General features: G+C 39.9%; 1 protein-coding gene across 2 annotated transcripts in view; it reads right to left on the minus strand.

The window, feature by feature from the left end:
* Positions 1 to 10,932: 10,932 nt before the first annotated feature.
* The window catches only part of prickle2b (prickle homolog 2b), a 119,940-nt gene continuing 116,235 nt past the window's right edge, over positions 10,933 to 14,637 (minus strand). For both annotated transcript variants that reach the window (XM_059328566.1, XM_059328567.1), the window contains 2 exons: positions 12,830 to 13,714; positions 10,933 to 12,551 (listed from right to left, as the gene is read on the minus strand). In XM_059328566.1, coding sequence (XP_059184549.1) covers positions 11,596 to 12,551; positions 12,830 to 13,714 — 1,841 coding nt within the window. In that variant the 3' untranslated portion in view covers positions 10,933 to 11,595. The remainder of the gene's footprint in view (positions 12,552 to 12,829; positions 13,715 to 14,637) is intronic.

Below are 14,637 nucleotides of genomic sequence, written 5' to 3' on the forward strand. Positions count from 1 at the left end.
AGCAAGCAATAAATAACAGGGGGAATGAATGTGGGTCATTTTTGACCCATGTTGTGCATCAAAGGGTTAAAGCTACGTGTAAAAAGCATTTCATAGAGCTATTAATGTATTCACTGATTTTATTACTATAATATAAAAACATGGGTGATCATGGCAATTTTGTGTGGGGATCCTTGTAATTAATATTATTATTATGGATAGGTCGCCAGACTATCACAGGGCAGACAAATAGAGACAGACCACCATTCACACTCTCATTCACTCCTACGGGGAAAATTTAAAATGACCAAGTAAACCTAAGATGCATGTCTGACTCTGTAGCTTGTCTACACATTAGTTATAGGTAATTTGCATATCAAAATATGACATGTGGTCAACTATTCAATGGTCTGCCAGCAGGCTACAGATAAGGAGCGTCCTTTAAAAAGGGAAATACCTTGAAGGTAGCCTCTGTCCCTGATGTGAGGGCTTGGATGCAAAAATTATGTTGTCACGTGTTAAGGTCGAAGGTCGAGGCTAGACTGCTTGATAGATAGATAGATACAGGGTCGCCCATAAAGTTGGAAAAATTTTGTTTTCAGACACAATCGTCTGTTATTTGTGGTTTTATTTTCATTGTGATATGTTTGGAAGAGATTGATTAATAAAGTTTTGAAAAGATATACACACTTTATCTGTCAATAATAAATCACATTGTCAGAATAATTTCATAGAAAGAGGTAAAATATTTTGGTAACACTTTACAATAACCAACTAAGTGATGTTTATAGATGGTTTATAGACCAATTATTAATCATTTACAAAACTCTATACATATTTAATCTTTAAATGTTTTCAAACAATTTCTTAAAGGTATAAGAATCATTTTGAAATCATTTACATACTTAATATTGTGTTAAAAATGTTATAATGAGTGCAAAACTATTAATAAACTAATAATTATAATGTAATTGTTTGTTTATGGTAAAGAAACTATCAACTTACATTAATATCCCTTCTATTTGGCATTTATAAATTATAGTTCAACATTAATACATTTTCTATTTACCATTCTAAATGGCCTATATACGGTTTATAAATGATGATTAAACATTAATAAACTATCAGTTTACCATTTATAAATGATGGTTATTGTAAAGTGTTACCAATATATTTTATTCCAATTTTATGGGTGACCATGTATATTTATTAGTCCTTTTGGAAATGCATCATGTGCTGGATAAATAAATAAACAGAGCCATATAAAACTGACAGTAAGAACAACAGCACCTCCATACACCACTTGCCTTTATATAAATCACAGTGTCGTGATAATTTGTTGCTCTTGGAAAGTCTTGGAAAAATGCGTCGCTATAAAGTCAACATCACAGACCTTCTCTGCCTCATTTACAGCTGGAGGACTAATCGCTCCATCCATCATCTCTGCAAAACAGACGAACAGACACAGAGAGAGGTGGAGGAGGAGAAAGGAGGAGAAGAAAACGCAGGAAAGAAGGGAACAGACATTAAAGTGAAATGCATGAGGGAAACATAGTACACTGTAAAAATAAACCTGTTGTTTTTACGGTAAAAACCGGCAGCTGTGGTTGCCAGAACTTTACCGTAATAAATACGGTGCAACTTTTTGTAATATTACGGTAACATTGTATTAGCACTGTTGATTTCCTGTTTAAGATTGCCATTTTAGTCCATATTTTAGCGTAAAAATAAAAAGTTTTTCCATCAAAAGAAACGCTGCTCTGCCATATAACTGACAAGAAATACTTTATAAATGCCAGATTTTACCATTAAATATTACAGTATATTTCTGTTGGAGATATGGTGTTTAGTACATTTAACAGTGAAAACAAGTATTTTTTACAAAAAAAAAAAAAGCTAAAATGACGGCTTGTATATATATATTACAGTATATTTTTGCACGACAAACATGGTGCCAGTGTATTTTACAGTGGGGTACTGTATTTTTTTTTTTAAATGCAAAAAATACTGTTTTGGTTGATATATACATTTACGATGTTTCATTGTTACTGAAACTGAATTAACCCATTTATCATTTTACGGTCTTTTACTGTCATGGTTTAGCAGTTTTTCACCGTAAAATCTACAGACATTTTTTACTGTGTAACAAATGTGAATGGTGTCCTGCATTAAAAGTTGCTATCAGTGGTGATTTCATACAGGTGGCACACAGATGGGACATCTCCTGGGACCTGAGCTAGTTAATGAGTCTCAGAGAGGACTGACATCATGACCAGACGGAGCCCTCTGGCAGTGCAGCATCGAGGTACCCAGCATGCCATTCTCCATTATGGCGCGGTGCCCCTCGGGCCGTTGGAGCTGCGGATTAACCTAAACCTGGCAGCATTTTAATGTGCCACGTGTCAGACTGAGCAAACACTGGAAATGAATTGTTATTTTCTCTTAATGTGGCTGAAAGACAACAATCAGGCCTAATGAGGGCCCCCATAGAGACTTATTATAAGCTCTAATTAATGGTGCAGAGTCAGAGAGGTTTCATGATTTCTATTTACTGGATTTAATTGTGTTTAAAAAAAAACTTTGCAAAGGCCCCGTTCACACGAGGACGCTTGCGGGTAAAAACAACAAAATATTTTATCGGAAGTGCCTTTCGTTTAGACGGTGACGGCGTTTTGGGGCCTTAAAGACGCAAAAATCTGAAACCACCTTCCAAAGTGGAAAAGTTAAATCCTCTCCTCCGTAGCGTGTCGTCTACACTGACAAGACACAAAACTCTGATCTGATCTGCTCACGTCACGTATGTGTTTACGTCACATACATGCTCCAGTACAGGAAATAAACAAACGTGGGATTATTTCCATGCGTCGGACCTTCAAGCTGCTCTGGCAGCTCTAATAAACTTACAGGAGTCTTTCCACCAAATGTACAGGATATGTACAGATAGTATTAGTGAACAGAGAAGGATCTGGAATTACCTCCATCACATTCTGGATTCAGCAATTGGTGGGAGGCGAGCCAGACGGCTGTGAACGAGACCTGGGAGATCTAGTGATGGTGGAGAACTTTGTGGAAGGAGTAGCTGATGAAAATGTGTGGCGTGAAAACTTCTGCATGCCCAAAGATGCTCTTATGGCTTTAAGTGATGCCGCCTGGCTGCATACAATCCAATTTCACACACTTTTGCGTCACTGTATGCAGCAGATTTCCTCCCGAAAACGCTCGTCTAAACGAAGAATAAAAAGTGAAGACGCGACGCCACTTTAGCGTCTTCTGTTCAGACCGTCCTCGTGTGAACGGGGCCAAAGACTCAAAGTCAAGTCTGTTGAAAAAGGGATTAGTTTGAGAGGTGAAGCTGAGTAGATACAAAGTGTTCACCGGTCACAATTGAGGCCAAAAGAGGGGCAAAGGTTATGCTTAAGAGGGTGAGAATACATTTCCAGATTAGGAGGTTTAGTCAAGGTCTACAAGTCTAAGTGTGTTTCACTACTAAACTGTCATTCAGCAGCTTGAATGTAAACAGCAGGAAACTTGTAGAGGAGGAAAGAGGAGTGAAGATGAGAGCAGATAAGGAAGAAAGAGAGAAATGAGGGGAAAGTAGATGAGACAAGTATGGAAGGAAGAGGAGAGAAGAGAAGATGAGAAACAGTAGGGATGAGGAGAGGAGGTTAGAAAAGGAGAGGGAAAGAGAAAGGAGGAGAGAAGAGAATAAAATAAAAGAGAAGAGGTGGGGAGAGGAGAAGAAAAGAGAAAGGAGGAGAGGAGAGAAGACAAGAGGTTAGTATGAAAGAGTAGAGATGAGGAGAGGAGGAAGGAGGTGATAAGAACAGAGGAAAAGAGAAGAAGAGAGTAGGGAAGAAGAGAAGAAAGGATGATCAAGAAGAGAAGAGAAGAAAACAAGAGGAGGAGGAGAAAGGAAAAGAAAAGCGAAGAGGTGAGTAGGAAAGAGTAGGAATAAGGAAAGAAGGAAGGAGGTGATAAGTGAAGAGGAGAAGAGAAGAGAAGAGAAGAGAAGAGAAGAGAAGAGAAGAGAAGAGAAGAGAAGAGAAGAGAAGAGAAGAGAAGAGAAGAGAAGAGAAGAGAAGAGACCTTTGACCTTTAACAAACCCTTTATTGGTCCAATTTTATAATCACAAAAACAAATGCAAGGAAATTAGACATACGCCCTTATCACTCCACAAAAAAATCAACCAAAGAAATAAAAAAAATAAAATAGATACATATGTATACCCATACAGATACTCACACACACACACACATACCTATATATACTAGATATATACATACACATATCACACATACATACACCACACATACATACATATATACATACATACATACACACTTTTTTTTTTTTTTTAGAAACTGAGGATGAGTGATTCCAGCGAAATACTGCACAAAACACCTCCAATACCCCAAATAGAAATAAATTCTTCTACTTCTTACACCGTTTTATAATACACAAACTCGTGCAGAAGAGAAGAGAAGAGAAGAGAAGAGAAGAGAAGAAGAAGAGAAGAGAAGAGAAGAGAAGAGAAGAGAAGAGAAGAGAAGAGAAGAGAAGAGAAGAAGAAGAGAAGAGAAGAGAAGAGAAGAGACGAGAGGAGAGGAGAGGAGAGGAGAGGAGAGAAAAGAAGAGAAGAGAGAAGAGAAGAGAAGAGAAGAGAAGAGAAGAGAAGAGAAGAGAAGAGAAGAGAAGAGAAGAGAAGAGAAGTAGCAGATGGACAGTGAGGTAACTGTCACACAAAATTAAGCCTTGCAGATATATCTGGATAAGGTGTTGGAATATGGGGATTTTACTCTCTAGGGAAGAAATAAAGATATATCTCTAAGTGTAGATTGTAGTGTCAGATTGTAGTGTTGTGAGAGAGCTGTATCAGTGTATCTGTTGACATTGTTCCGGTGCATTCTTGCTGTGCTAATTGAACACACATGATGAGGCTGATGCTAAGGCCTCAGTCGGTCCTGTCACGCGTCTCTGATTCACCAGCCCAGTGTGTGCTTGTGTGTATGTGCGGTGAGAGAGTTTGTGTGTACTTGCGTGCCTATGAGATGGAGCTGGTTGTGTGTGCATGTGTGTGTGTGTGCGATAACACACCGTTGGCATTCTTCATTTGTAAATAATTGAATCAGGCTATTTTAGTTTGCTCAGAGCGCAGCTGTAATTTGCAGCCGTTCTGCTCTTTAAGGACCGGTAATTATGGCTTTTAGAGTCTCCCAAAACAACTCAAACGGCTTCAACTCATGACAGCTGTGCATCTGGGCTTTAAAACAAACACACGCGCACACACACACACACACACACACACACACACACACACACACACACACAGGCACCTAACATGTGTGGTTGTTAATTAAACTGTTACATGTTCTAACTGAAATGGATTAAAATACACAGGTGTTAAACACGAGTAGGCCACTTGGTACATTTATGAATATGTACAAAATATACACTACCGGTCAAAAGTTTTAGAACACCCCAATTTTTCCAGTTTTTTATTGAAATTCAAGCAGTTCAAGTCAAATGAACAGCTTGAAAGGGTACAAAGGTAAGTGGTGAACTGCCAGAGGTAAATAAAAAAAGGTAAGCTTAACCAAAACTGAAAAATAATGTACATTTCAGAATTATATAGTAGTATTATATAGTAGGCCTTTTTCAGGGAACAAGAAATGGGTTAACAACTTAACTCTATGGAGTCTTGGGCTATTTTGTCCATTTTTGAATTCTTTTCATGTCTTTGTAAGTCATTTTGTGTCTTTTTTTGGTCATTTTGTGTCTTTTTTTTGTCATTTTGTGTCTTTTTTTGATCATTTTGTGTCTTTTTTAGTCCTTTAGTCCAACATAAAATGTGATTTTGTATCTTTTTTTTAACTTTCAAAACACTATCATGCTCAATAAAGAATTTTAAATGTTGCAAATGTGCATTCATTTCAGAGTACACTGAGACATTAAACTGCATAATTTTCAATTAAATTCTGGAAAAGTTGGTGTGTTATAAAACTTTTGACCAGTAGTGTATATTTTCCAACTAATATTAATAAAAAACTAAATAGTAAAGATATTTTTTTTGCATGTCTGTCCGTTTTTTTTTAAAGAAAATGTTGGATTTGACAGAATTAAAAAACATGACACATTTTTTAATGGCTAACCTAAACTTTTCTTACACAGGGGAGCTTGGTAAGCAGATAGATATGTTTTTTTCAAAAGATGCATTTCAGGCTATTGTAGCACCAGTAAACAGGGTTTGTCTGGATCTTAAAGAAGACCTCTGTCTATTTTCACTTCGTCACCTGATTTGCTTATTGTTTATCCAGTGCAGACACATACCTCAGAGTTAATGAAATGATGGCCGTCTGTTCTCCAGACACTGTGTGTTTTGTCAGGCCTTAACAATCCAGTCAGTGTGATTCAATGGATGATTATCATTCAAGGAAAAAAATAGACACAACAAAATTATAGCTTCTTTAACTGGTTTATGTCACTCTGACCATCTTGCTCATAAATACTCCACAGAGTTATGCTAGCCAGAAAAGCATACTGGCTTGGATACTGCAAAATACGACTGGATGCGGTTGGACATCTTGGAATTTTAGGCATGCTGTATTTGACATAATATGTATCAGGACATACTTGGCTTTATGGGTTTTGGAACCCTTGAAGTTAACCTATAAATAACTGCTTCCAATATATATATTTTTCAGTCTTAATTGACGCTACATCCAGTAGTTCTGTAAGGTCATCATTCTGATTACAATGATTCAGTTTAAGGTGCTACACAGACTTCATTTCACAAGGGAGAAACTGGCAAGAATTTACCAGGGAGCAGACCCGACTTGCCCTAGATGTAAACAGGTACCAGCCAACATATGTCACATGTTCTGGTCTTGTCCCAGGCTAAAAGAGTTTTGGACCAACATTTTCAAAACCTTCTCATCCATCTATAACAAAAATATAAAGCCTGGTCCTCTGGCAGCCATTTTTGGTGTGGCACCGGAGGAAACACAATTAACGATTGCTCAAAGAAAAGCAATAGCATTCTCTTCATTGTTGGCCAGGAGATTGATCTTACTTAACTGGATAAAGGCAGCACCGCCAACTCACAAACGATGGGTAGAGGAGGTGATGGCACACCTTAAATTAGAACATCTTAGATTTACTTTGCAGGGCAACACTAAGAGATACTCTAAGGTCTGGCAGCCTTTTATTTTTTATTTTGAACGTGAGTTTTCATCTGCTCCAACATAATTGGCAGCTTTTGACACCCCCCCACCCCCCTCCCTCTGTTTTTTTAAATTTATTTATTTTTTATTTTATTTATTTCTTTATTATTACTATTATTATTTTACTATTTATTATTATTATTATTTTGGAATTAATGAATATTATTACTGTTGTTGATGTCATTTTTGTTATTTTTATTTATCTATTTATTTTAACCCGAGAGTGTCTGGACCACGCGGGTGGTGGGTATGTCTGATGTCTGGTATTAGTATTTATTTAGGATCTGTCTTGTTACTGTTTTGTCTGTAGTTTAGACCTGTATTTGTGATGTATATTTTGAATCCTACTATTTTGTCTTGAATGGGATGTTTGATGTTTGAATATGAAAATCAATAAAAACACTTTGATTATTATTATCATTCTGATTACAACAAGAAGAGTTATATTTAGACAAGATGTATTTTTTAAAGTCATAACCCCCAAACCCTTTTCCAGATTTTTCATCGATCTTTATCCTTACTTTAAGTACTTTTTGGATATAAACTCACAGGGAGCGATGTGGCAGTGCAACCCAGTGCGCCACGACTCACAAGTAGGAATGAAAACAGGTTGCAGTGGTTCAGAAACGTACAATGCAAACATTTATTCTGCTGACTGGAGACCGGAGAGACAGAAGTTATAAGACTGCAGCCAATTAACTGTTTAAAAACGACTGAGAATCAGGTTAGTTGGGATTTACTGCACCCTCAATTAATCCCTCATAACAGACTCTTTTCCACCCGTAAAAAAATAAAAATCAAGAACCAACTAAAAATTTACCTGCACTAAATAACACTGAGCTGTCTTATGCAAAGGTTGTTGACTGATTTGGCTGAGCTTCTGCTGCTAAGCTCCAACAGTAATCTCAGTAGTTATTACACCAGCAGTTACACAGTTCCCTTTTGTTTATATAAGAATACAGCAAACTGTGAATGTTTTGTGACTGGCATGTTGAAAAGAAGAATAAAGAGTGGAGAAAGTATGAGGAGAAAGAAGCTGAGGTTTGAACTCGCGCCAAAATGTGAAGTCCCAGATGTTAGATGTTCCGAGCGCTTTTCCATTTTCCGAACGGGATCATTGTTCTTGATGATAAATAAGAACAGACTACACTGTAAAAAATAATCTGTTTCATTTACGGTAAAATACCGGCAGCTGTGGCTGCCAGAACTTCACCGTAAAAATGACAGTGAGTGGGTTTTCTACTGTACATTTAAATGTAAATATCAGCAAAAACTGTTATTTAGACTGAATATTCCCGTTATTTTTAGGGTAATTGTGTCATCATGGTATTTCTCCATTCATTTTACATAAAAATGTTATATTTTTACAGCAAAACTTTGTGTTTCCTACAGTTAATGACAGTAAAAGTTACAGTTTTGTGCTATTCTTTGATTTACGGTAATTAAAAGTGTCCACTACAGTGATATACAATTTTAAATTTTACGACCCATTTCTGATATAATTTGAAGGGGTTTACTGTAATTTCTACAAACATTTTTTAACAGTGTATAGGCTCTGGAATATGTTTTTCAAGTTAACAATCTTAAACTAATAATATCTACATTGACATGTTTGTGACTGCATTAGATTGGACAGAAAAGCAGCATTGTGTCATTGATGGCAATATGTTCAGAAAACAATTAAACTTTCTTTTCCTTACAATTTTTTGACACCAGACTGTAAACTCTCTGTGAACTGAGTTATCCTAAAGGCACCTAACTGCTCATGGAAATAATTTACTGTCAGTCACAGCTTGATCAACAATACGACTGTCACCACTGGAAGCATCCACTCTGGTTGCGGATTAACTCCCGAGCATGCGATATCTCGAATATGGCACGGCCCGAGAAGCATATGGCTGCAATCTGTGGCACCCCTCACCGTACGGCCTTCATTTACTTTTAATTAAACACATGGAGACACCCCACGCTTGGGTAAAGGCCTGGCCAGGGACTAATAAAGAAACAAACTAATATGGGCTGAGTAAAAGATGATGTAAGGGAAGCTCATGTGTCAAGGACAATAATATCCACATTACTGAAGACTGGATTGTGTGGTTTTTATTGCGTGGCTCATTACATGCAGAGAGACTGATTGCAGTAATACTCATCCAAACTTGCAGCTGATGTGAGTAACAGTCTGCAGCCGTAGTTTGAAGACTTGCTAAAAGGAGGGGAAAGTCCACATTTACAGACGAGGCCATCAGCAGTCTGACATAATGTATCTCACATGTTTGTGCAGCTGGTTTAGTCGTATCACGGCCGACTAAATGAGGACTCTTTCCTCCCCGTCTGGGAGTTATCCCAGTGTCCCAGAGTAAACATGAAAACTGGAGCACACGCCTTGGAAGTTGAGGTTAGGTGAAGTAAATGCACTAATGTGCCAATCATGTCAACAGCATTAGTGCTTGAACGCCTCTAATCAAGAGATTGCCGTTCACACACCTTGTTGCAAACGTGTGTGTGTGTGTGTGTGGATTATGGGGGCTATAGCGCCAGTAATCCCCAGACCACATGGACGTCAGAGGCAATCCAATTTGCGGTATGACACTGCTTAACTCCTACAGATACAACCTGTGATACTGTATTTACCAATATTTAAACAGGAGTCGTTGACAAGCTGTTTAGGATTTGAAAAGGCTATAATCAGGAACAGCAGTGATTTGAGCTAAATGTCTAAATGTCAGCATGGTAAGCTCTCAATGACAAAGCTAACATGCCGATGATTAGCAGGTGTTGTTTTCCATGGCCAACATTTGCCAGTTAATACTAAAACTGCAGTTAAAGGACTGTGGAAAGTGAATCGCCACTGGTTTTAAAAAGAAGTCTGTTTTTATAGAAGTCAATGAGAAAATGACCCTACCTCCCATTTGATTGAAACATTTTCCTAAATACTTTATGGACTCAGTCACTAGTTTCATGCCTCAATAGAGCATGATGTTCAAAAATAAAGATTCTGGTCCAATTTAGAGCGAGTTTAGAGGTCAGTTTTCGAAAAGAAACTCAAAAGAGCCATCTAATATTTTTTCCGGTAAGTATATTTTGTTTTAATCTTGTTTTTCACTAGCCAACGTTTGAATCCCAATAGGTATTATGGAGATACCTTGCTTACCAAACTAGCTAGCACTAGCATTAACTGGCTTGGTTTGCTATGCAGTACCTATAGTCCTGCTGGGCTGGTAACCTGTTGAACCTCCTTGGCTTTGCCCTCTTGTCCACATATCATAACTTTGGACTCCAAAAAAACAAGATGCCTATTTGAGACTTCAAAATGAAACTCTACTAATTTGGCTAGAGCCAATTTTTATACACATTCTATGATCTGGACTGTGGCGTCTGCACTGCCATCCATAGAGCCACACTACTAGCATGCCTTACATACTTACACTAAGCATCACCAGATTTCAATAACTAAGTCCCCAGACCTGTGTCAGCAGTTTCCAACTTGTATAGACTGATGTAATAAAGCAGAACTTCAGTGGCATCTGTTGTGAGGACAATGAAGCTCTGTGTGTTCGAATGTGACGGCACCCATTACCGCTTAAGTATAACAACCCAGTGGAGGGTGACTCTCCTAATCAACCTCTACACCACATTGTCATTCATTTATGCATTAAACAGATGGAGAAGGTGACTGTTACGCATTCTTGTGAACACCAGACACATGTGTTGTCATTCTCTGGAGAGAAACACCAGCTGTCAATAAAAAACACTCACTGAAATACTCCTTTATTCCAAATGCAGGACCAGGTCAGCCAAATAAAACATGCATAAGTTGTTTTTTGTCATTTTCTATGTCTACATTATAGATATTTAATACATAAATGATTCTATTCATACAAAATATAAAAATATGTGAGGCCTCATTTACAACCATATTTACATGGACTTCCTTAACTTAAGTGAAATTATTAATTCATTTATCTATGTACATACTATGAACTGGATACAATAGTACAGTATATCCTATATCCTAATCACATTGCATGAAAAAGCTAAACTGTACCAAACCAACTACCTTGCACACTTGTTTGCTGCATTGAAATGAAGTTCTGATAAAAAAGAAATTGCACATCAGTTTCTGATAAATGTTGTGACTTGATAGAACTGCGCATGTAAGTGTTAGCCTTAATACTCAGGAGATATTCCGAAACATTAAAATGAACAAACATGCAAACACTGTTGCTTTTTCACTGTTTACCGACTCTAATTCATCACTGACTTTTAATTACTTGATATTCAACACTCAACAACACTTATTAAATGGACTGTGAGTTTTTTTTCTTGTTCCAGATGGAAGATTTTAGTGTATACAAGCTGGACAAAGAGTCATTTCCTTAAGCAGACGGCAGGATGTTAGGAGATAATGCAGTTCTTGCTTTTTCTGCGTTTTCGGGTGTGTAACTGCCCGCTGCGGTTGGGTCCTCCCATTCCTGCGTTGTTGTACTTATGGACGAGCTCCTGGTTGCTGAGGTAGCGCAGCTGGATGGGTCTGGGGATGGGCTCCCCCAGAAAGTACCCTTCATCCTCTGACTCGGAGGATGAAGAGCAGGTGGAGCACCAGCCATCGTCATCGTAATCATCCCAGGAGTATTGGTTCAAGCCAGTGCGTCGGCTGGCCCCAGGGTTCTGAAGAGTCAGGTCTGAAGTGGTTCTGGGGCACTGCCTGAAGGGTTGGGGCTGGTATCTTCCCCCTCCTCCTCCAACTCCGAACTGGTCCCTTGCGCTTCTTGGTGGCGGGAAACGGTCGTAATCCTCACGGACACGCAGCTGCGGTCTTTCTTGAGGTCTCACCCTTCGCTCTGCCACCAAGTTGAGCGCATTTTCTGAACGAGACCGACGGGATCTCCGGGAGCGGTGGTGGTGGTGCCGGCGCCTCTGGGGAGTCTCCTCTGGAGCTTCTATCCGGATACCGGCTCCCCTTCCACCTCCTCCACTGCCAACACCACCCACCCTGCGCTCGCTGATGGGTGGTAAGCGAGCAGCGTTTGCACTGCTCACCAAACTCACCCTATCCTCCTCCTGGAAGGTGAAGCCAGGTGGTAAATGAGTCATTCCCATGCCCACACCCATGCTAGAGGGGTCACAGTACTGCAGCTGGTACGGGGCGGACCTGGGAGGCTCCATTTCCATGTAGGGCTGATTGGCGGCGAGGCTGTGAATGGACTCAGAGCTACGAAACTGCCCTGAGGAGTTGAGGGTGCCCATGTTGCTTTTCTCTGATACGTTCATTCCTGAGTCTTTGCTCAGGTCCGGCATGGAGAAACGAGACAGGTGCTCCTGACGCTTTCCTCCTCCATCTGCAGAGTTGCCTGTTGGGAAATAAGAGTTGAATTAGTGTCAATTTTGCCTGTTATTTAGTGTCATCCCATTACATTTCAGTAAATACTTTGGTGTAAGTGTATTGAACTAGGGATGTCATGATTACTTTACACTGATACAATACCAGTGAAATTCCATGGTTTTAGAAACTCAGTTTGACAATATGTCCCATTTTTATTCTACACAAAGAATTCATAGAACCTTAGTTACAGAATTAAACCTTTTTTGTTCTTAGATTGTGCCAAATCAGAAACACTACCATACACACCTGTTGCATTGGACAGGGCCAGGGACTCCATGGATCCTCTTGGGGTCTGCTCCAGAGGGGTCAGTTGCTCTGTGAAGTTAAGTGCATTGATGGGGTTCCTGCTCCTTGCCACCTGGGTTGCCGCCGGAGGTCCTGCCTCTCTGTCCCTCTGGAAGCCGTGCAAACTGATTGAGCGCTTGTCAGAAGAGAAGCCGTTGTGGTGCTGAGAACAATGGGACACCTCTGTGAAGCTCTTTTGGGTCCTCAGCTTGGGTGGATAATACTCCTCTGGAGCTTGCTGTTGGAACCACATCTCATTTAAAGATTGGCCCTTCATGGCTGAGATTGGAGGTCTCTTTAAACCCCCGTTCTCCTTTATCCTGTGATCCTGCTGTTGATTATTCTGTCCAGAGCAGGTGGGGTTATAGGAAGTCCTGATGTTGCACTGGCTGAGGAGCTGGAGAGGGGTGGGGTTGGCAGTTGGGTCTGATTGCGGTTCGTAATTATAGCCGTCACCTGCTTGCTCTTGGTTCTGCCAGGCAGGTGGCTCGCGAGTCAGACTGGGCGTCTGGCTGGAGAGACTCAGAAGATCCATTTGTAAAGACAGTGGGTCCACCTCTCCAGAAAATCTCTCAGTCTGAACTCCACCCCCTCCACCTCCACTCTTCCCCGCCTTGGAGCTGCGTCTGGACTCTCTGGTGGAGCGAGCACTTTGGAAGGCCGAATCGGAGGAGTCCGAACCGTTGGGTTCCTCCCCCAGGCTGCAGGACCGTGAGCAGAAGATCTGACCCTGCTTGGGCAGGAAAGGCCGACCCAGCAGAGAGCGTTTACAGCAGGCACAGCAAAAGCAGCCCTCTGTGGCGTGCCAGTGCTGTCCATCGTACGTCATCTGGCCTTGATCAATGCCTGCAGGAAACATACATATGGGTTTATGTAAAATAAGATTATGGGATGTACAAATGCAAAAATGAAAACACAAAGCATGTCTTCATCACAAAGCTTGAAGTTACAATGTCTTCATTTAAAATGCTGTTTAATGTGAAAATAGTGGCACATTACAAGTTGCTTGTTGAGTGAGAAAATAGAGCTGGAGGCTGTAACTTAGCTGAGCCTGGGGACAAACTCATTATGGAGCTTTCCCAGCATTGTATAAACACATTGCATTTTGAGCACGCCTGCAGTTGTTGCAGGGGGAAAGAAAACCAGCTATTTGCTAATGGCTGCCATCTGGTCCAAGCATGTTCTCTGATGGTTTCAATTTATAATCAGTTGTGTTTTTTAGCCAAATACTTCTCTGTATCCTGTCTAACAAATAATTACAGAGCAAATTTGTTGAGTGGTATGTGCCAAAATCACACCTGGGCATCCTGTCGGGGGATACACACACACAGACAGAGTTTTAACAGGAGGTGGCATGGGGCCAAGAGGTGCTAATATGAAGGTTTCCCACTGAAAAATACCCCAGTTTCTCCTCTCAACGGGATTGCCTCAGTTGTGAGATGCTTAAATTAGCATTTAACTGACGCTTTGTGCATGTGTCTGAGATAAAAACAGATCCTAAGGGCGAAATGTCACTTGATACCGTCATGCCTTTGCCCCAGGTTGGTTTAATGCTGCATGATATATACTGTACATATTTCTGTGCTCTGTAAGCTCAAGTCTCTGTTCCTCTGCTATGTGCCCCTGACTCAAATGCCTCACCATGACATCATTCAGTGATAAACTGCAAAAAACCAGGCCACTTCCTTTCTACTCTAGCTATTTTCTCCTGTGTTACTTGCTGCGAAAAAAAAAATGAGGTCACTCTTTTTTCCTTCTTAAAAATACCT

Source organism: Centropristis striata, chromosome 3, assembly GCF_030273125.1.
Source record: "Centropristis striata isolate RG_2023a ecotype Rhode Island chromosome 3, C.striata_1.0, whole genome shotgun sequence".
NCBI lineage: Eukaryota > Metazoa > Chordata > Actinopteri > Perciformes > Serranidae > Centropristis > Centropristis striata.